The 20,317-nt window shown below is 41.1% G+C and overlaps 4 protein-coding genes across 5 annotated transcripts in view; 2 read left to right on the top strand and 2 right to left on the bottom strand.

Annotated features, from left to right (window-relative positions):
- Window positions 1-90: 90 nt before the first annotated feature.
- On the top strand, window positions 91-13,032 carry si:dkey-222f2.1 (intermediate filament protein ON3). Its single transcript, XM_062987138.1, has 10 exons — window positions 91-121; window positions 3,063-3,444; window positions 6,767-6,975; window positions 7,626-7,686; window positions 9,733-9,828; window positions 9,921-10,085; window positions 10,891-11,016; window positions 11,869-12,089; window positions 12,167-12,210; window positions 12,880-13,032. The coding sequence occupies exons 1-10, from the start codon at window positions 96-98 to the stop codon at window positions 12,978-12,980; spliced, it is 1,431 nt and encodes a 476-aa protein (XP_062843208.1). The 5' UTR covers window positions 91-95; the 3' UTR covers window positions 12,981-13,032.
- A 568-nt stretch (window positions 13,033-13,600) lies between these two features.
- On the bottom strand, window positions 13,601-15,834 carry LOC134301858 (pre-miRNA 5'-monophosphate methyltransferase). The gene is made up of 2 exons (XM_062986760.1): window positions 15,450-15,834; window positions 13,601-14,733 (listed from the first exon to the last, which is right to left on the bottom strand). The coding sequence occupies exons 1-2, from the start codon at window positions 15,669-15,671 to the stop codon at window positions 14,182-14,184; spliced, it is 774 nt and encodes a 257-aa protein (XP_062842830.1). The 5' UTR covers window positions 15,672-15,834; the 3' UTR covers window positions 13,601-14,181.
- A 461-nt stretch (window positions 15,835-16,295) lies between these two features.
- Window positions 16,296-18,355, top strand: LOC134302101 (cytochrome c oxidase assembly protein COX14 homolog). The gene is made up of 2 exons (XM_062987135.1): window positions 16,296-16,402; window positions 17,858-18,355. Exon 2 carries the CDS (start codon window positions 17,868-17,870, stop codon window positions 18,048-18,050), a length of 183 nt encoding a protein of 60 aa, XP_062843205.1. The 5' UTR covers window positions 16,296-16,402; window positions 17,858-17,867; the 3' UTR covers window positions 18,051-18,355.
- A 685-nt stretch (window positions 18,356-19,040) lies between these two features.
- The window catches only part of cers5 (ceramide synthase 5), a 30,871-nt gene continuing 29,594 nt past the window's right edge, over window positions 19,041-20,317 (bottom strand). Inside the window, exons 10-11 of one of the 2 annotated variants that reach the window (XR_010007510.1) lie at window positions 19,906-20,061; window positions 19,557-19,644 (exon numbers count right to left, since the gene is read on the bottom strand). Coding sequence is in view for 1 of the 2 variants with exons in the window: in XM_062987132.1 (XP_062843202.1) it covers window positions 19,498-19,644 (147 nt within the window). In the remaining variant the exon portion in view is untranslated. Of the gene's footprint in view, window positions 19,645-19,905; window positions 20,062-20,317 lie in introns of both variants that reach the window. The other variant, XM_062987132.1, reaches the window with a different exon arrangement.

The following is a 20,317-nucleotide window of genomic DNA, read 5'->3' as shown; positions in this document are numbered from 1 at the left end:
ATAAATACATTTCAAGTCGAATTTCAAATGAATAGCTGTTATTTTCTATTTCCTGTTTTCTTTCAAATAATACTTCATGATCCTTCTCAGTCAGAATGATTTATGTAACTGATCAAACAAGGTTAGTGCCCAGAATTTAAACTTTTGCTTTTTATTTATATATATTTCACACAAAATGTACATCTAATTGGCAATACTTTATTATACAATTAATAATAAAGCTTACAGCTCCAGGTTCGTCATTTTAAAATCTGTTTAATTCACCATATTAATGCAAATCGTTTTAGAATAAGATGTCCATCTAACTGTGCATATAAAATGTGTTTCATGTAACAGACAAGCAAAATTGGAACCCTAAATTAACTGATAATCAACTGGTTCAATAATAATGTGTGGATTAAGGTGTGACCACAAGGTGGCGCCCTCTTCCCCAAAATCTGAACACGAACGGTTTTTTTTTCTGTACCTGACTAGTGTTGAGACTTCATGACCTGTAATGGCAGCAAACACTCGATTATGCTGTAGAATAACTAAGAGAAAAGACTTTGGGGTTTCAATATTTGGAATATATCAGGTTTAGTCACATACAATATTGTGGAAAAAGTATTTGCCCCCTTTCTGGTTCTACTTGGTAGCTAGCGCTGTTCGAATCTCTGATGAAGCAAGCAGGGTCCGTGTGTCTGTCTGGGTTTCCTTCGGGTACTCCGGTTTCCTCCCACAAGTCCAAACACATGCAGTCAGGTCAATTGGAGCTACTAAAAATTGCCCTAAGTGTGTGTTTTGCCTGTGATGGACTGGCGACCTGTCCATGGTGTTTTCCGCTTTTCTTCCAATGAATCAGACCCACTGCAACCCTGACCAGGATAAAGCGGTGGTAAAACAGACAATAAACTGCACCGTAACTGCACCTGCAACTGCAATTTTCATCTACTTCTATTAAAGCAACATTTTAGAATTGGATGTGAGCTGAAATGGCTTTTGGTGGGTCAATCAATTACAGATACATACATAGGTGCCCTGTCCAGTAAGTATTTCTGCTCAGTGCCCAGTGTTTCTGGGTGGCACCAGACCCACCGTGACACCAAACAGGAGAAAGCTTTTAGGACTCAGTTTCAATGCTTTTAGGAACAAGGCGTCACATTTCACCGTGATTTGTCTAGAGAGTGCTGCGGTGGCAACAGCTTGAGAAAGTCGGTAAGATTCCCAGAAGGTCCCATTCAACTGGGAAACAGAACCTCTCCAACAGGACCTCGATCTGACCCGTGGTGTTCGTCCAGTGGGACTCGCCTTTAAGAGCTATAGAACGGGCTCAGGCACTACCTGTAACCCGTGTGAATCAGGGTTACCTGGACTAACCCCTAGAGAGCCAGGCCTGGGTATAAGGTTCACATTGTATACAGCATATAGTGACCCGGATATCCCAGTGCGGTTCAGCCCAAAATGGTGTACTGGAGGCATCTTGTGGGCCCATCAACTGCAAGGGTCAGGAGCGATGTCAATTAGCTAGCAAGCAACTGCTTAGTATAATCTTTTTTTATATCAAGGTTTTTGTATAGAATCTAACATCAGTACATCTATTTGATCAGAATCCAGATGGACTTCTCCAGAGGGTGAAGAAGCCAAAACAATAAAGGACTTAAAATATAACCTTGTGGAACACCATGTACACATGTTTAAAGATGCAATTCAGAGATTATGAGTGGGATTTAAAGCTAAAAAATAAAATAACCAGTGGTGTGGTGGTGTGTGGGCATGAGGGCATGTGGTAGCTCAGCGGTAAAGGTATTGGACTTGTAATCGAAAGGTTGCCGATTCTAGCCCCACCATCACCAAGTTGCCACTATTGGACCCCTGTCATAATTGTAAGTCACTTTGGATAAAAGCGTCTGCTTAATGCTGCAAATGTAAATGTAAAGTGTGGTGGTGTCACATGTTAAAAAATGCATAGCAAGCATAGCAACATGTAAATTAAAGTCCACTAACAACACAGCTGTCTACCTTGAATGTCTGAATGAGAACCAAAATTAACATGAAACATTCATGGCGGAATAAATAATTAAACACACTTTCCATGATCAGTTTTCCCTGACCCCCGACTGCAGCTTTTACTTGCTCAACAATAGGACTCATTACTTTGATCACTATAACACTAGTTATAATTATTTCATAGGCATACATGTTAGTACTCCTTTAAAAATTAAAATACATTTATCTATAATCACAGATATCAAAATGACAACATGTTAAAGCCGTAACCAGTTTAGCTTTACATACAGCATGCTGCTTTACTGGTTACCAGTTCAGCACGCTTTAAACACTGGTATGTATTGTAACATGAGAGTCAGTGATAAAGTAATGCTGACCTAATGCAAAAGTCAGTGGCTTCTAGTAGAGGATTGTTTACACTGATCCCTGATGAGGTTCCAGTTCTGCAACTGGTTCTACAAAATAAAACTGGCCTGCACAGAACACAGACCCCAGCCCCTTTGAACAGCTTTGGAATGAGCTGGAACATGAATTGAGGCTTTCTTGACCAACATCAGTATCCAGCCATCTGAACACTCTTTGTCTGAATGGGCACAAATTCCCACTTCTTGTGAGAAGCCTTCTTAAAGGTGCTGTTGTTAGAGGTCTCTCTATTTTAATACCATTTGTTTTTGAAATGAGATGTCCAACAAGCTCATGGTAAGGTGTCCAAATACTTTTGGTCATGCAGTGCAACTCTGATCAACAGAATCACAAATGCTTTTGCTAAATTTTACTTTTAATAAGCAGGTAAGCTTCTTCTTGTATGACTTTCATTTGTATTAGAATCTAGTTGCTTTACATAGAGGGCAGATAGTGATAAAGATCTCAGGGGGAGGAGTGTGTGTTGGCTTTTGTGGGTGGATGTGGGACACAGTGTGTGAGCTCACCTATCAAGGGACTAGAGTTCCACAGAAAGTTGACTGTCCCAACACAGTGTGTGTGTGTGTGTGTGTGTGTGTGTGTGTGTGTGTGCATCCACTGGAACTGGTTTTCCCACTTTGCCATCACTCCACCCAGATCCTCTTCTTTAAAAGTCTCACACAGATCGGACTCGCTGCACTTCCACGGCTCAGCATCATCCACCTGATCAGGTTCTTCCGTTCCTTCTTCGTGGACGCTCACAAAATCCGAACCATGAGTCTGAGGACCAAGCGTATCAGCTCGAGCAGCTCGGTGAGAAGCAGCGGGAAACTCGGTGGCTACAGCAGCGGGTTCAGCACCATGTCCCTCGGAGGCACGCCCAGCTTCAGCACCAGCAGCACCTACCTGGGCGCCCCGATAACCAGCGTGACGGTCAATAAGAGCCTCCTGGCACCTCTCAACCTGGAGATCGACCCAAACATCCAGATGGTCCGCACACAGGAGAAGGAGCAGATGAAGAGCCTCAACAACCGCTTTGCCAGCTTCATCGACAAGGTATTAAACCAGTTTAGGAGATATTTTAGAAGATTTTCTAGAAATGAGGACTCTCGCAAAGTCCTCTGATTTGGTCAGGTCAGCAAAATTCATATTCCTGGTGCATTTCTTCAAATGGTTCAACAGTTGTTTCGCATGTTTACATTACATTTACATTTGCAGCATTTATCAGATGCTTTTACCCAAAGCGACTTACAACCACCTCCTTGTTTCTACACTCACTGTCCATTTTATCAGCTCCACTTACCATATAGAAGCACTTTGTGGTTCAACAATTACTGACTGTAGTCCATCTGTTTCTCTGCATGCCTTTTTTTAGCCCCCTTTCACCCTGTTCTTCAATGGTCAGGACCCCCACAGGACCACCACAGAGCAGGTATTATTTAGGTGGTGGATCATTCTCAGCACTGCAGTGACACTGACATGGTGGTGGTGTGTTAGTGTGTGTTGTGCTGGTATGAGTGGATCAGACACAGCAGCACTGCTGGAGTTTTTAAATACCGTGTCCACTCTATTAGACACTCCTACCTAGTCGGTCCACCTTGTAGATGTAAAGTCAGAGACGATCGCTCATCTATTGCTGCTGTTTGAGTCGGTCATCTTCTAGACCTTCATCAGTGGTCACAGGACGCTGCCCACGGGGCGCTGTTGGCTGGTTATTTTTGGTTGGTGGACTATTCTCAGTCCAGCAGTGACAGTGAGGTGTTTAAAAACTCCAGCAGCGCTGCTGTGTCTGATCCACTCATACCAGCACAACACACACTAACACACCACCACCATGTCAGTGTCACTGCAGTGCTGAGAATGATCCACCACCTAAATAATACCTGCTCTGTGGTGGTCCTGTGGGGGTCCTGACCACTGAAGAACAGCATGAAAGGGGGCTAACAAAGCATGCAGAGAAACAGATGGACTACAGTCAGTAATTATAGAACTACAAAGTGCTTCTATATGGTAAGTGGAGCTGATAAAATGGACAGTGAGTGTAGAAACAAGGAGGTGGTTTTAATGTTATGGCTGATCAGGGTCTTGCTCCAACTATCTGATTACTAGTCCAGTACCTTAACCGCTTCATTAAAGCATGACAGTAGAAATTGGCATTGGGGCAGGTTCAGATATTAAATATTCTTTACACTTTGGGGTCCCCTAAATTGGTGCACATTTCTGAGCTTGCTGGCGTCCCATTTTAAAAACACATGCTATTAAAATGGAGTGACCGCTACACTCACCAAGCACTTTATTAGGTACATTTATTGATTCTTTTATAAGCTACACCTTCCATATAGATGAACTGTGTGGTTATACAATGACTGACTGTAATCTATCAGTTGCTCTGTACACTTTGTCACCCTTGTGCTCTGTATGTTATTATTATTAAACTATTAATGTACTAACATGGTAATAACATGGTCGTGTGTGTTGTTTTGGTATGAGTGCATTAGGTGCAGCAGTGTTGTTTAGTGGGTTTATGCTGCTGACCTTATATGTTTTGTTGGATCACTAATCTCCTCCTAGCACTGACAGTGATGTTTTAACAACACATCTGATCAATGGGGGTGCATTTGGGATAGTGTGGGGGGTAACAGAGCAATAGATGGGCTACAGTCAGTAAGTGTATACCCACAAAGTTGATCTGTATGGTGAGTGTAGCTTATAAATAACCAATGAATGTGCGTATCAGATAGGCATACCTAATAAAGTGTCCGATGAGTGTAAGTGATAACTTCAGCTAGAACAACAGATGGCTTCTCACGAGACTTTGAAGCACGTCTGTGGGAATTTGTGCCCAATCCGTCAGAAGATGACAGCATTTGTATGTTGGTCAATAAAGCCTCGAGTGATGTTCCAATTTATTCCAGAGCTGTTGAATGGGGCTGAGGTGAGGGCTCTGTGCCTTCATGTCTTAATAGAGCTTGCTTTGTGCACAGGGGCACAGTCATGCTGGAACTGGGAAGGGCCTTCCCTAAACTGTTGCTGCAAAGTTGGAAGCATAGAATTTGCTTTATAACTGATTTATTACACCTGTTTCAATCGTTGTGGCTGAAATGCAGGAATTAAAAATTAGAATGGGTGTCCCAATACCCCAATACTTCTGTCCATGTTGTGCATATGTAGTGAAATAAAAAATACCCCAGTTTGAGTAGATTAATGATGCACCTTTTTGCCCCATATCACCAACATTTCTCCCAAAAAGCATCATCTGATTTAAAGGTCTTATACAGAAAGGTGCCATTGTACCATTTCTCAAAAGCAAGCCAGGCTAGAGTAAATTCGTCACCTGGATTCCTTTTAAAAGCATTCTTACTTCTAGATACCTAAGACACGGAGAGTGCTCTTAGGAGGAGGGAATTGCTTGACACTGTTGGAAAGCCAACGAAAACGATAGTTGAGCTTTAGCACCCTAGCCCATTTCTCAAAAGCTGGACTGTAACCTGATGAAAAGCAGGTCAGGCTTGGCCGAGTCACCTAAGACACCACTGTGAGGAGAGAGTATGAAGAGAGCCTTTGTGCGCTCGGGTACAATGGCAACCCAATCCCATGGGCCCCCTGGATTGAAACAGAGACCTTCACTAATACTAGTTGGGACCGGGGAGGGCACCTAAGTACCGGTCCGAGATCAGTCGTTAAAGGAAACTAAGATAAGGTTTGAAGAGTAACGTCGGGATAATGTTGCTCCATTACTGTCACTAACCTGGCACATCAGTTAAAGTGCCCATGTGCGATGGATTAATGGACCAAAGGGGCATCAGTTATCCCCTTACAGCCTAAAATTCCACACATACAATCACTAAGGCACCAAGTCTCCAGTCCTCGACAATAGAAGAGTCATGAATTATTAGCAACCCAAACAACACAGAAATTCAAACCTGAACATCCGAAAGTTTTCTTCATTATGGAAGGACATCATTTTTTTTAGCTGCAGGGCATCATGCCAGGCTGTGAATGATACCTTTCATAATAACAGAGCGAACAATGAGCCTGTCTGTTTCAACTGCACTGTGCAAAAAAAACAAGAGGAACTAGGTGACTTCAAACATTCATGTGCATAATAAAGTTCTTTCTCATAGGAAAACCATCTTTAAAAACAGGTTCTCACGTTCTCACATTTTTCTCATGTAATTCCAAACTTTAGGGTTTTACTCGCAACAGCAAAATGAAATCCCTATTTTTAAGCAATTTATTCATGCAAAAATTAAGCATAAAGAACTGTCCATCCAGCATGAACATGAACAAGCACCCAAATCTATTAAATCTATAAATAATAGCAAATGTCTATTTTTCATACATGGGTTTCCTTTTAACTGATCACTTTCCTCCACAGGTAAGGTTCCTGGAGCAACAGAACAAGATGCTGGAGACCAAATGGGACGTCATGCTGAGTCAAACCCTGAGCAGGTCCAACATCGAGCCCATGTTCGAGGCCTACATGACCAATCTGCGCAGGCAGCTGGATGTGGTGAACAACGACAAGATGAAGTTGGACGGAGAGCTGAGGAATATGCAGGGGCTGGTGGAGGACTTCAAGCACAAGTATGGATCAGAAACCCATGAAATTGATTTAAATAAGTCATGATATGATGATCTTAGATATGTAGGCTCATACAAGCTTTTAAAACACATTTCTTTGTTTTTTTTAAAGGTAATAAAGCAGTAAATTATAAGTGTACGTCTTTGGTGCTAGTTACCATACAAATAAAAGATTATGTTAGTATGTTTGTAGTCTTTGGATGAAGTTAAATGCTTAGTTTCCGTAGTATTCTAAAATAATTACTAATGAATAAAAGTAAGTGTATCTAAATAGGGCATGTTATGTTTTTAAGGATTTTTAAGCCTTTGATAGAATGTCTAAATGTCTAAAATGTCTAAAAAAAAGTTCCCCTCCAATGTTTTAAGTAAGGAAATAATTAAGACTAAATGAATAACTGCATAGTTGCAGGAAATAATAAGACTCCTGACCTTAAAACATCTGATAATGTCTCCAATAGCAACAGTAGAAAAAAAAACAATGAATAATGAATGATAAAATGATAAATAATGAAATCAAATCAATTTAAGTGGATTTTTTTTCCAGAGACAGTCAGAACAGTCTGTAAAACACAAGTCTTGTTTTCTTTTATATAAAAGCAGACGAGCAGAACATCCAGCACTGACCGCGATCCCCTCCATGTTGTTGTGTTCAGGTACGAGGACGAGATCAACAGGAGAAACAACCTGGAGAACGACTTTGTGATTCTGAAAAAGGTTTGAATTACGGCTGTCCTCTGAGAGACAAAGTGCAAACAATAGACGCTTTGGAACGCTGCAGGTCTGATCTACGCACAATGGGATGCTGGGTAAAGAAGGGAGAAAGAACCTGATTTACTCATTGGGCCTTAACAAAAGCAGAGCTGAACAGTAAAGATGCCCCACCTTTAATAAAAGATACGCTTAAAAGCTGAAGGATCGCATCTCGTTTTACAAAACGAGATAGAATGTTAGAATGAGAGGTGAAGAACATGTACGTGAACATTAAGAAACCATGACTGTGGTCAATATAACAAGTTGTGGACTGAAAAATCTGTCAAAGCTTTGCATTTCTCTTAAAATCTCAATATTTAAAACGTCTATAAAGGTCCAAGCCAGTTTAGTTTATGGTATACCTAAGCGTAAAAGTGTAAATTCCTGTCTGATGCCATTTTAAGGTTTTTTTTTTTTTTAATGGCAAAACTTGGTAAAAGCTCTAATTTGAGCTAAGAGCAAAACTGTGCATCTTTATGTATTGCCAATTCTTATTTATACAATTTATACATCAATTAAATATGTAATAGATTCCAATGCAAGCCAATAATGAGTTTTATTAGTTCAAAGCATTCTGCAAATACTATTTTGGTCTATTAAAAACCCCAAACCATTTAATTCTTTGTTAAATTGACCTTAAATGTCAGAGATTTTTAGATCCGGCTCAGAAAGAGGTGAACGATCCGGGTCGTTGCTTTATTCCTGCTTGCTTTAATGCAAGTATCAGAAGGATAATGTTGCTCCATTAGCACGACATTGTCACCGCACAACACTCATCACTTCAAGCACTTTAAACGTGCACTGGACCAGTACACCGCAGGACCATTACGACCCCCGAAATTCCACAGGAACAATCCGGCATTCACATACTGAGCTCCATCAACAACAGCAATCATCAGCAGTGGATGTATACTGTTACCCTAAAGCAGCCTTTCAAGTTCACTACAAGCGTATTAGCGGAGCAGATAACGAGGCCGTTTGATTTCTTTCAGCCCGAACAACCGAGATGAACCAAAATAAGGTGGGGGTGGTCAGTCCGGGTCGGCCGGGAACCACGCCCAGACGTGTCTGTCCGACAGGATGTAAGGGATACTGGTGATAATAGCACGACTCGGCGAAAACAATGAGTCTGTTTCAGCCACGCAGGATTAAAGAAAACTGGAGGAATTGATCTAATTAGCTGATTATCTACCTTCAATGCCGGTAAAATGTGAAGTCTAGACGCAGAACAAAACATTTTACCAGGACTGATTTGTTTGATGAACTTTACAAGCTCATTTCCTAAAACGTTGGGACTTTTTGTAAACTAATAAAAAGAAGAATCTATGATTTGTCAATTCTTTTAAATATTTATTTACCTGCAGAAGTAGAAAGAAAATATTTCTAATGGTTTTACTGATCAACTTTATTGTAGCTTGTAAATGTAAACACTCCAAAAAAGTTGGGACAGAGGTGTGTTTACCCCCCATGTTCCCTCAGCTTTCTTATTAATGAGACTTTTTAATAATTTTGGAAATGAGGACACTAACTGTTTTTGTACAATTCTTCTCTTTTTTGCATTTTACAAAATGTCCCAACTCTTCTGGAAATAAGGTTTGTAAATCTAGAACCTGCGCTGGCTCACGTACGAATAAAAATGTTAAGACCTGATCAATCTGAGCTTCAGTAATACTATCAGTTCCTAATAATATAAATAAAAATCGACTGATTAATGTTAGTAATAGGGAGTCATGGCTATGCGTTTAAGATGCTGGACCAAAGATTGGAGACCTAAAGAAGGTCACTAAGTTAAGCCACCACTGCCAAGTTGCCACTGTTGGACCCCTGAGCGGGACCTCACGTCCTTAAATTGTATTTTTTATCGCTATGGATACAAGCGTCTGCTTAATGCTTTAAATGTAATAGTTTACAAACATTTCTAGGAGACACAAACGTCTCCTGACTGCTGTATTTTTACTACAGCTCTGATTAGTACACAAACTTCTTTCTAATCCACTCGATCATTTTCAGGATGTGGATTCTGGGTACCTGGTGAAGGCTGATCTGGAGGACAAAGTGGGCGCTCTGACCGATGAGATCAACTTCCTCAAGAACATCTATGATGAAGTATGACCACACGTCCTACATATTTCAGAAAAATCGTATCCAGCAAGCCGAGATTACAGAAAGGTAATGATGTGTTTGACTTCTTCATGAAGGAGCTGCGTGAGATGCAGGCCAGCATCCAGGACACATCGGTTATAGTGCAGATGGACAACTCACGCAACCTCAACATGGACCAGATCGTGGCTGATGTCAAGGCCCAGTATGAGGAGATCGCGGCCAGGAGCCGAGAGGAAGCCGAAGCCTGGTACAAATCAAAGGTATGATGAATAACTGTGTGTAGCCAGTGAAGAATTACTATCTTTATTATTATTGAATTTGGTGCTTGTTTGTTTGTAATGTAAAATTTGCACGTCTAATTTTGTATTTTTTTGGCTGCTCCTTTATTTAGAATGCATTTATTTGTCATATGTACATATACAACGGAATTCTTTCTTCGCATATCCCAGCTTGTTTTGGAAGCTGGGGTCAGAGCGCAGGGTCAGCCATCGTACCCGGCCCCTGGAGCCGAGAGGGTTAAGGGCCTTGCTCAAGGACCCAACAGTGGCTGCATGGCAGAGCTGGGATTCAAACTCTCAACCTTTCAGTTAATAGCCCAAAGCTCTACACACTTGGCTACCACTGTCCCTAATGCACGATTTAGGAAACGCCACAGCAAATCTGGTCCGCATACCGGACTTGGCACTGTTTTTACGCCAAATGCCCCTCCGGACACGACCCTCCTATTACTATGCAAGCTTGGGACCTGCACTGAGAGAGCACTGACAAATAGCTAATGTCTAATGGCTAGGCCATCAGCCCCCTTCCTTCGGAAATTAGCAATCGTGTCCACACAGACGCCAACTGGACGATAGCACTGCTAAAATTCGAGTCCTGGATCCTCAGATCTCAACACTAGTGCACTTTACTGATGCACCACTCGAGCGCCTCCACTCATCCGGCTATATAAAACCAAATCAATTTCTTAACAGCATTTTAAGACTGAATATATATTTTTTTTAATAGGTTTTTTGGTGTTATGCTCTTATTGCTGATCTTCTACACCCGTTTGTGTTTGTTCTTCAGTATGATCAGATGGAAAGTCAGGCCACGCAGTACGGGAATGAGCTGAGGAACACCAAAGCTGAGATCGGCGACCTTAACCGCATGATCAGCCGCCTGCAAACCGAGATCGAGTCCGTTAAGGCCCAGGTAAAGATATAAGAGCTCAGATTCACTGCTGATCAACAGAACTAACATGACTTTTATTATTTTAAATGGTTTAATATGTCAAGTTGAAGCTGTTACTACGAACTGAGACACCTGACCATGAGCTTGTCGGACGTCTCATTTCAAAAACAAATGCTATTAAAACAGAATGAGCTCTATCTACAACAGCCGCTCCTCTGAGAGGGATTCTCACAAGACTGTGAAGCATGTCTGTTGGAATTTGAGCCCATTTATTCAAAAGATGACAGCATTTGTATGGCTGGGCACTGATGTTGTTGTTTCGGTTCATTCCAGAGCTGTTCAGTGGTGCTGAGGTCAGGGTTCTGTGCAGGACACTGGAGTTTCTTTAAACTGAGCTTTTCTTCATGTCTTGTTAATACACAGTCATGCTGAAACAGGAAAGGACCTTCCCTAAACTGTTGCTGCAAAGTTGAAAGCATATACTGTATTTTCCGCATATATAACTGATTTATTACACCTGTTAACAACTCTTGTGGCTGAAACACATTAAATCAATCATTAGAAGAGGTCTATCAAGACAGGGAGACCAACATCGTGCCCAGCCATACAAATGTTCCTTTGACTGAACGGGCACAAATTCCTACAGACATACTCGTGAGAAGCCCTCTCAAAAGAGTGTCTGTTGTTAGAGCTGAAGCGATCACACAGAGCATTTACATTTACATTTGCATCTGCACTTGTACTGCATTTGCATCTGCATTTGTACATAGAGCTCATGCTCAGGTGTGCAAATACTTTTGGCCAAATAGCCGATAATGTTGGTAAGAGATATCTGATGATACTCAAAGTCTCCTGGATGATTCCTGTTTCCAGCGTACTAACCTGGAGAACCAGATTGCCGAGGCGGAGGAACGTGGAGAGCTGACCGTGAAGGACGCCAGAATCCGTCTCAGGGATCTGGAGGAGGCGCTGCAGAGGGCCAAGCAGGACATGGCACGCCAGCTCCGCGAGTACCAGGAGCTCATGAACGTCAAGCTGGCTCTGGACATCGAGATCGCCACCTACAGGAAGCTGCTGGAGGGCGAGGAGGACAGGTGAGCACGGTATTTGATCTAGTAGAAGATTACCCACCTAAAGAAACGCTTTCATTATTCAATTTTCTTTTCTTCAGACTTGGACAGGCCAGTGTCAGCATCCAGTCCGTGTCCAGTTACAGTGAGTATTTATTATGACAGAAAATGATATGTACAGTCTTCTACTCTCACTACACACTAATACCTGACCATGAGCTTAATGCACATCTTCCAAAACCATAGGCAATAATATGCAGTTGCTTCCCTCTCGTGGCTATAATGCCCTCCTCTCTTTGGGAAAGGCTTTCTACAAGATTTTGGATCATGACTGTAGGATTTGGTGCCTATTTAGCCGAAAAATCAACATTCCAATTCATCCTAACAGCGTTCAATGAGGTCAGTGTTGTGGCACCTGGACTGACCTGCAAATACGCAGCCCCAAGCACAGAAGGGTTCGATGCCTGTGTGTTGTGACACATTCACCTCATCACCAATATTACAATGATCTTTAATTTGAACCACAGTAACTCCTCTGTTGGTCCATACCAGACGCTGTAGCCTTCATCCCTGGCATCAGTGAGTCCTGGCTGCCCAACAATCTGTCGACAGTTCTCATACATCTTTATTTGACTGACACAAGTACAAAGAAGCCTGACCAACTTGGTTGTTTTGAAAACAAAAAAGGAAAAGTTTATATAATATTTAAGTTAGTGTTTTAAAACATCCCACAATAAGCAGATGAATCAGTAACAGTTGAGTAAACCATGATTGAGTATGAATCTAAAATTAGAATTTCTTTTCATCCATCCAGGTTCTAAGGGGATGAACGGTGTGCAGCAGTTCAGCTCCCCATCTAAAGTCGTGATCAAAACTACTGAGGTTCGAGACAACACCAGATACAGCTCGCACTAAAACAATATCCTACATACGCAGTGATTTTAAATAAAACATCTTTAAATAAAAACTGTGGGATAATTTTAGATTAGTTTTACTACCGGGAAATATTTCTATATATAGATTCTCTGTATGAAAGGTTTGCTGAGTTTGATATTACTCTTAAATAAACAATACAAGACTATTCTGTGAACTTAACCTGTTTACTCTGTGTTATTTTATAAAGGCTTTACATTAAGAAATTAGTTATTTAAAGGAAAGCAAACAGTGAATATTTGAACAACTTGAACCTGCTATTTGCACAAGCACTATTTGCAATACTGAATACTTGCACATCCTGATATTACAACACTATTATTAATATTATTAGCACAACCTGACATTCTGTACTCTACCCTATCCTCATCCACATTTACGGCCAGGTTGTCAAAAACGTTGCACAACATGGTGGTACAGAGTTTGATGGTCACCTCTGGTCCCCCTTGTCTGTGTGAATTATCTCCAGGTACTCGTTTCCTACAACCTGGAACAATAATGGTAGATCAGCCGCTCTAACTTGCCTCTAGGTGTGAGTGTGTGTAAAGTCTCAGATTGTGTGTGTGTGTGAGAAGGTAGGGAGTAAAAAAACACAACATAAATACTTCTTTTTTATTTATTTTTATTTTTAAACAAACATGGTTCAATTATCATCATCAAGAATGAAAATGTTAAGAGTTTATATGGCATGGTGGGTGACATAGTGGTTTGGCTGGCATAGTCGATGACACCAGGGTCCTGGGGACTTAAGTTTGATCCTCACCACAAGCTACCCCTGGATGTGGGCGAGTGAATAATTGTGATGCCCTGTGTTGCGCTGGTGCTTCATCTACGGTGTATTCCTGTCTTCCAGTATTGGAGTAAAGCCATTTAAGCTTGAAGCTCTTACATCCAGTACAATAAATGTTCATCCTCACAGATAATGTTAGCTAGATGACTAACAGGAGCTTATGTGACAGAATTTGAAGACGATTTAAATTAAATCAACACATTTTTGTTAAATCTTCTCTTCTAATGCCAGCAACATGGCTAAAATAAAACAACCTGGCATTTCAGGTGCATTCGCTCCCTGTAGGTAATGACATTATCAGATGTGTTTTGCATAGAACTCTATATACAAGTTTAAATAAATGCCCACCAGACTGTAAACATGATTATTCAGATTAGAAGTCCATACTACCCATCACTGTTTCTTGAACAGCAGAAGGCTCCGGTCCCAAGACGTGCTCCCAAAACTGCGCACCAGCTCCATGCCACACTGCTTTTCTAAATGCTCTTTAGCGTGAGCTGCCATGTCACCGCGGATCTCCAGAGTCTTGAAGTGGTCGAAGTCACTGCGCCCTAGCTTGCGTAACCTTCGCGCGGCCGAGCGGTAGCACTTCCAGGGCTGCACCTCCAGTAACAGGTACTCGCACACCGAGGAGAGTCGAGACAGCAGAGCTAGAAACGCAGCGTCACCGTGGTTCAGGTGAACCCACATCGTTACAGCGAAACACGAACACAGGTGGAAACGATGACGTCCAAATGTATCTAGGTAGGAACTGAGTTCCGTGTTGCTCTTTTCCTGCGTGATATCCAGTGCAATAAACTGAATGTTCTCTGGAAATGGGTTGGAGTTTTGGGCGCGCTTGATTAAGTCCTCGTCCAGGTCAAATCCAAGCATGTGGACTGTCTTCGATGACTCTTTTTCAGGCTGATCTTGGAGAAAATGCTTGAACAGTCCAACCGATAAATCCTGTAGGAGAACAACAATAAAACAGGGTGAAAACGGAGGAAACCCACACAGACACGGGGAGAACATGCAAACTCCACACAGAAAGGATCCGGACCGCCTGGATTTTCTTGCTGTGAGGCGACAGTGCTACCCACTGAGCCATTGTGCCACCCTGTTTGAGATTTGGAAAGAAAAACAAGATTAAATGTAATAAATTGCATTAAATCTATTTCAGAAGCATTTTCACCAGTGGTCTCAGACTTTTGCTCACTCTTCATAGCATTTACAAAAATGTATGTAAACTTTTGACCTGAAATGAACTGAAGCCACTACATTTGTAAGTTTTAATTGTGTTTCTTTTTAAGCTACATTATTAAATTCATTTGCTCAGTGGGTAGCACTGTCGCCTCACAGCAAGAAGGTCCTGGGTTTGATACCCAGCTGGAGCTGTCCTGATCTATTCTGTGTGGAGTTTGCATGTTCTCCCTGTGTCTGTTTCCTCTGTGGCTCCGGTTTCCTCCCACAGTCCAAAAACATGCAAGTAAGGTGAACTGGAGATACTAAATTGTCCATGACTGTGTTTGATATTAGACTTGTGAAGTGATGAATCTTGTGTAACCAGTAACTACCTGACCTGTCATGAATGTAACCAAAGTGTGTAAAACATGACCTTAAGATCCTAATAAATAAATAATAAACCTTTAATTCATTGTTATTCTGCAGTTTTGATTTCTCACCCCGGAGTTACAGCCCACATCCAGTATCAGTACTGTCTCTGTGCTGGAATTAAACCCAATCTCCTGCAGGAGTGTAGCTGGAATCAGACTGAGTCGGTTCTCTGGAGGATTAAAGGTGTAATAGTTGATAAAGTTTCCATATGGAGCCGCACCAGGATCTTCATTCTCTTCAGCTGGATCTGAACATGTGTGTTTACTGACAGTCTCCATGTTGGTCCGCATGGTAAACAATCCCCTCTGTGTTCATCAGTGTGGTTTCTGGAATTTGATTGTATTTATAAATGTTTATTTATTTAATATAATTTCGATTCGAGAGAATTGACACATTATATTTGCTGCTTTTTGAATTTATTAAGGTTTAACAAGCAGAAATATTCATGGATTAATATAAAAACGCGGTTTGAGTCTGTTTGTCTTATCTACTCACCCGTAGAGTAATATCAAGGGCGTATTCCAATCCGTATACCGCTGACTAAGTAGTGTGCCTATAGTTTATATGTGTAGACTTTTGGAACACAACCTAGATACACAATGGAACGTTAAACGCGATATCGATGCGTTTTTGTGTTTATTTTTAATAATATAATATTCTATTATATTACTTTACATTGAATTGAATTGCATGGCTCCGGAAGATTTAATCATCACCTTGAAATCAGCGCGATTTGAAATTATAATCTAAACGCTTTGCTTTAAATGTTGTCCCTCCTGACTGCCCGTAGTACATCCTTAAGGCTGTGTCTCATTGCGTATACTATGTACTACTTAGCATGCCTACAAAACGATACGCATGTCTAATTAAGGAGATTATTTTGCCACACTTGTTAGTACACTAGTATGCGGATTGAGACACAGTCGTATTCTATCGTACATGCATAACATCAGGTTGACATTGAACTACCGTGTGTGTTGAGTTTAATGCTTTTTAGGAGTTAAAGTGGATTAAAACAGGGGTAAGACATTCCTGACATACATACTCATTTAAAATTGGAACAATTATAATATGAATAATAATAATAGCTTATATAAAGCTATAGACGCTGTAAATTGAGTGAAATAGTAAGCAAAGCTAACACATTAGGCTAACACAGCTGATAAACTGTGGCTGTCTGTAGTAGCAGGAATTACGAAGTAAATAAAAACTTCATTTTTACATCCTGGATATGAAAACTAAGGTTTAACTTAAGTAATTTATTTATTATTTATTTTCTTTCTTTCTATATTTTTTTATTTATTTGTTTCCTAACGTTTCTAAATGAAACATTAACAGTGTTCCGTACAGTTGATAACATCAGTGTTAGATGTTAGAAGAAAAGTAATTGGGGGCAAAAGACATAATTTAGAAAAAATACTTCTGTAATATATTATTTGCATTTGTAATTATAATATAATAAAGCTATTATATTAAACATAGGAAAGCTGAGCCTGACTTTGTTCTTTTTCTCACCTTTTGGCTGGAATATTTCATTCAAAACAATGTTTATATACACCTATGAGGCATAACATTATGACCACCTTCCTAATATTGTGTTGGCCCCCTTATTGCTGCCCTACACCTTTCTATCAGAACCAGCATGAACTTCTTCAGCAGTTTGAGCTACAGTAGCTCGTCTGTTTGCAGCCTTCGCTCCCCATGTGCATCGATGAGCCTTGGCCGCCCATGATCCTGTCGCCGGTTTACCACTGTTCCTCCCTTGGACCACTTTTAATAGATACTGACCACTGCAGACCGGGACACACCCCACAAGAGCTGCAGTTTTGGAGATGCTCTGACCCAGTCGTCTAGCCATCACAATTCGGCCCTCGTCAAACTCGCTCAGATCCTCACGCTCGTCCATTTTTCCTGCTTCTAACATCAACTTTGAGGATAAAATGTTCACTTACTGCTTAATATATCGATTAAGAGATAATCAGTGTTATTCACTTCACCTGTCAGTGGTAATAATGTATTTTTATTCTTTACCTTTCTTCTTTAGTCTTTCTCACAGTCTTTACGAATCCTACAAGGGTTTGCATTAACTAGAATTCCTTCCTTCCACCCACCTGCAATCGGTTGAGGGTGAAGGGCCTTGCGCAGGGGCCCAACAGTAAAAACTTGGTGTTGTTGGGGCTTAAACCAGGGATGTTCTGATTACTAACTAGTCCATTACCTTAGAAATCAAGCTACTACTGCACAAACACTTATGTCTCATGCACAGAGACTTCAAGAGCAGGAAAACTTAAAACAGACTCAAAACTTAAGATTACATGAGAGAAAACATAAATTATATTTTTCTTATAGGGATGTGTTAATAAATATACACAATATGGCATTGTCAACACGGCCAGGTCATGTGATCAGTATTGAAACTGAACTTTACAGTCTCCATGTGCAGTCACCATGCTTACAGATTATCTTCTGTTCTCAGAGATTCACCCATGTTGACTTCGAAGCGCCTGGCGGACGTGGGTTACCGTCTGTTCTCCGGCTCCATGATGCTGCTCACCGTGTACGGAGGATACCTGTGCGCCGTGCGCGGCTATCGCTACGTGGAGAGACAGAAGCAGCTCCAGCTGGCTGCACAGGAGCAGAACATAGACTCTGAAATCGTCAAGGACTGAGCTGAGCTGGTGTGCTTTGGGAGAAAGGTGTGGCCGAACGTCAGGCGGTTGTGATGTTCATGTCACTGTATGGATGATGTACACGATTGATGCACTGACTGTAAAACAGTGTTTGGAACAAGATTGTCATGTTTGTTATGAATATTAAATGTTATATCAAGTACCAATAATTGTGCACTTGTTTTATCTGACTTGGTTTGACCAGCACAATGAATTGACCAAAAAGTGCTTTTCTAAATTCACCTCTTATTTTCCAGAAAGCGCTGTCTGACAGTCTTATTAATAAATGAGGCATTGATAATTATTATTATTGACATTGTTTATTCATTTCAGTTTTTTACCGTTAATTTATTCTGGTCAGGGCTGCAGTGGGTCCAATTTCCTCCTGAAACCATGCATGATTATTATGTCTATTTTGCCACAATCATACAGATCGTGCGGCACGGTGGCTCGGTGGGTAGCACTGTCGCCTTACAGCAAGAAGGTCCTGGGTTTGATCCCCAGGTAACGCTGTCTTGGTCCTTTGTGTGTGGAGTTTGCATGTTCTTCCCGTGTCTGCGAGGGTTTCCTCCGGGAGCTCAGGTTTCCTCCCACAGTCCAATAACGTGCAAGTGAGATGAACTGGAGATATAAAATTGTCCATGACTGTGTTTGATATTAAATTTGTGAACTAATGAATCTTGTGTAACCAGTAACTCATACAGCTCACAGTCAGGGATGTGATAAACGTTGAGTTGATGGTAGAGAACATGAAGACTGTGGTGTCTGGTATGGACCAACAGAACATGCTGTGATATGCACGTTACTTAAGTGTGTATGTAAACTCTTAATTTTAACTATACATGTTTGTCGTTTTATTATTATTTGGCTTATCAGTTAATTCAGTTTAGTACTTTTACCCACTTTTGCTTTCCGAGCTTTCAGTCAGGAATGCCGTATAAAATTCCATTCGCTTCAATTTCAGCAAAAATAAGCAACATAAACACCAGGTCGTCTCTCAGCATGAAGCAATCACATCACATTTTAATAAACATATTTGGTCTCGAAATAAAAATAAGGTAGAATAGAAAAACAGAACATCAGTGAAGAACATCAGTAACTGACCATTAAAATATTTTAGGCTGGAAAAAAAAGCTCAAGTACATCAGACATGGAGTGCAGAACAGAAGTGACAAGGTTTCTTCCCTGACTTCAGTAAAACGTGAAGCTTTATGAAGAAAGCGCGCTCACTTCTGCTCCCGAAACATCATCTCATAAATCTCATTTTAATTTACGTTTCCCGCGTGTGTCCGTACAGCCAGTGCATTCAACAGTGTGTGTAAAACGGGAGCACGTGCGTTTGATGACCCAGGATCTTGTGGGGGTTTCCTGACCAAACCGATTTAGGAGTGTAAGCAAAATGCTGCAGTTCTGACAGTTCGTGACCGGCTCGTGGAGCGTCGTCGTGTCACCAGCACTCGTCCTTCTGGACCCAGGGCTTGCTGCCGAAATGGCCGTTGGTCCCGTTCTCCCGTTTGGCTGAGGCTCGATTGTGGCTCGTTTCAGTCTCGTCCTCTGAGCTGCTTTCGATATCACTACGCACGTCTTTGGAAACCTGAAAGGAAAAAAAAAGTGGCGGTCAGCTGTTGCTATACAGCATCAGGCAGATCCATCAATCCACTGAGTGGTACTACTACAGTGATACTACAATACAATGCCGTACACATCAGTGTCATAGTTGTGCTGAGAAGCCACCATCCTAACATTAACTACTCAGTGATTCATGTAATAATATTATAATAATCCAACTTTTTACAAAGGGTTGAACCAGCTACAGAGCAAAAGGAAACAGAGAGGAAGAGGAGGACGCACTTACGGCTGAGGAAAGGAGAGCAGGATCTACTACACGAGAAGAGCGAGCTAGTGAGATTAAAGCAGACAGAAAAGGTAGAGTTCTGGATCAGGAAAGAGCGACAGGGAGAAAACGGCTGCCGTTTAACCAGGAGGAAAGAAGAGGAGAAGGAAACCAGCTCTGCAGTGGAGAAACACGAGGAGCAGCACAGCAACAATCAGAGAGAGAGAAGAAAGGTAAAGAGTAAAGACACCAGAAACATAGATCACAGCACAGGACTGCAAATGAGAATAATTTAGAGAATTAAGTCCAAATTATTACAGAATAAAGTCTAAATATATTAAAGAATACAGTCCAAATTATTGTAAAAATTAAGTCCAAATGATTTAGAGAATAAAGTCCAAATTATTAGAGAATAAAGTCCAAATGATTTTAA

The sequence above is a fragment of the Trichomycterus rosablanca genome, chromosome 24 (genome assembly GCF_030014385.1).
Source record: "Trichomycterus rosablanca isolate fTriRos1 chromosome 24, fTriRos1.hap1, whole genome shotgun sequence".
NCBI classification, from domain to species: domain Eukaryota; kingdom Metazoa; phylum Chordata; class Actinopteri; order Siluriformes; family Trichomycteridae; genus Trichomycterus; species Trichomycterus rosablanca.
Note: the sequence above shows the minus strand (reverse complement) of the source record. Positions and strands in the feature narration are given on the sequence as shown.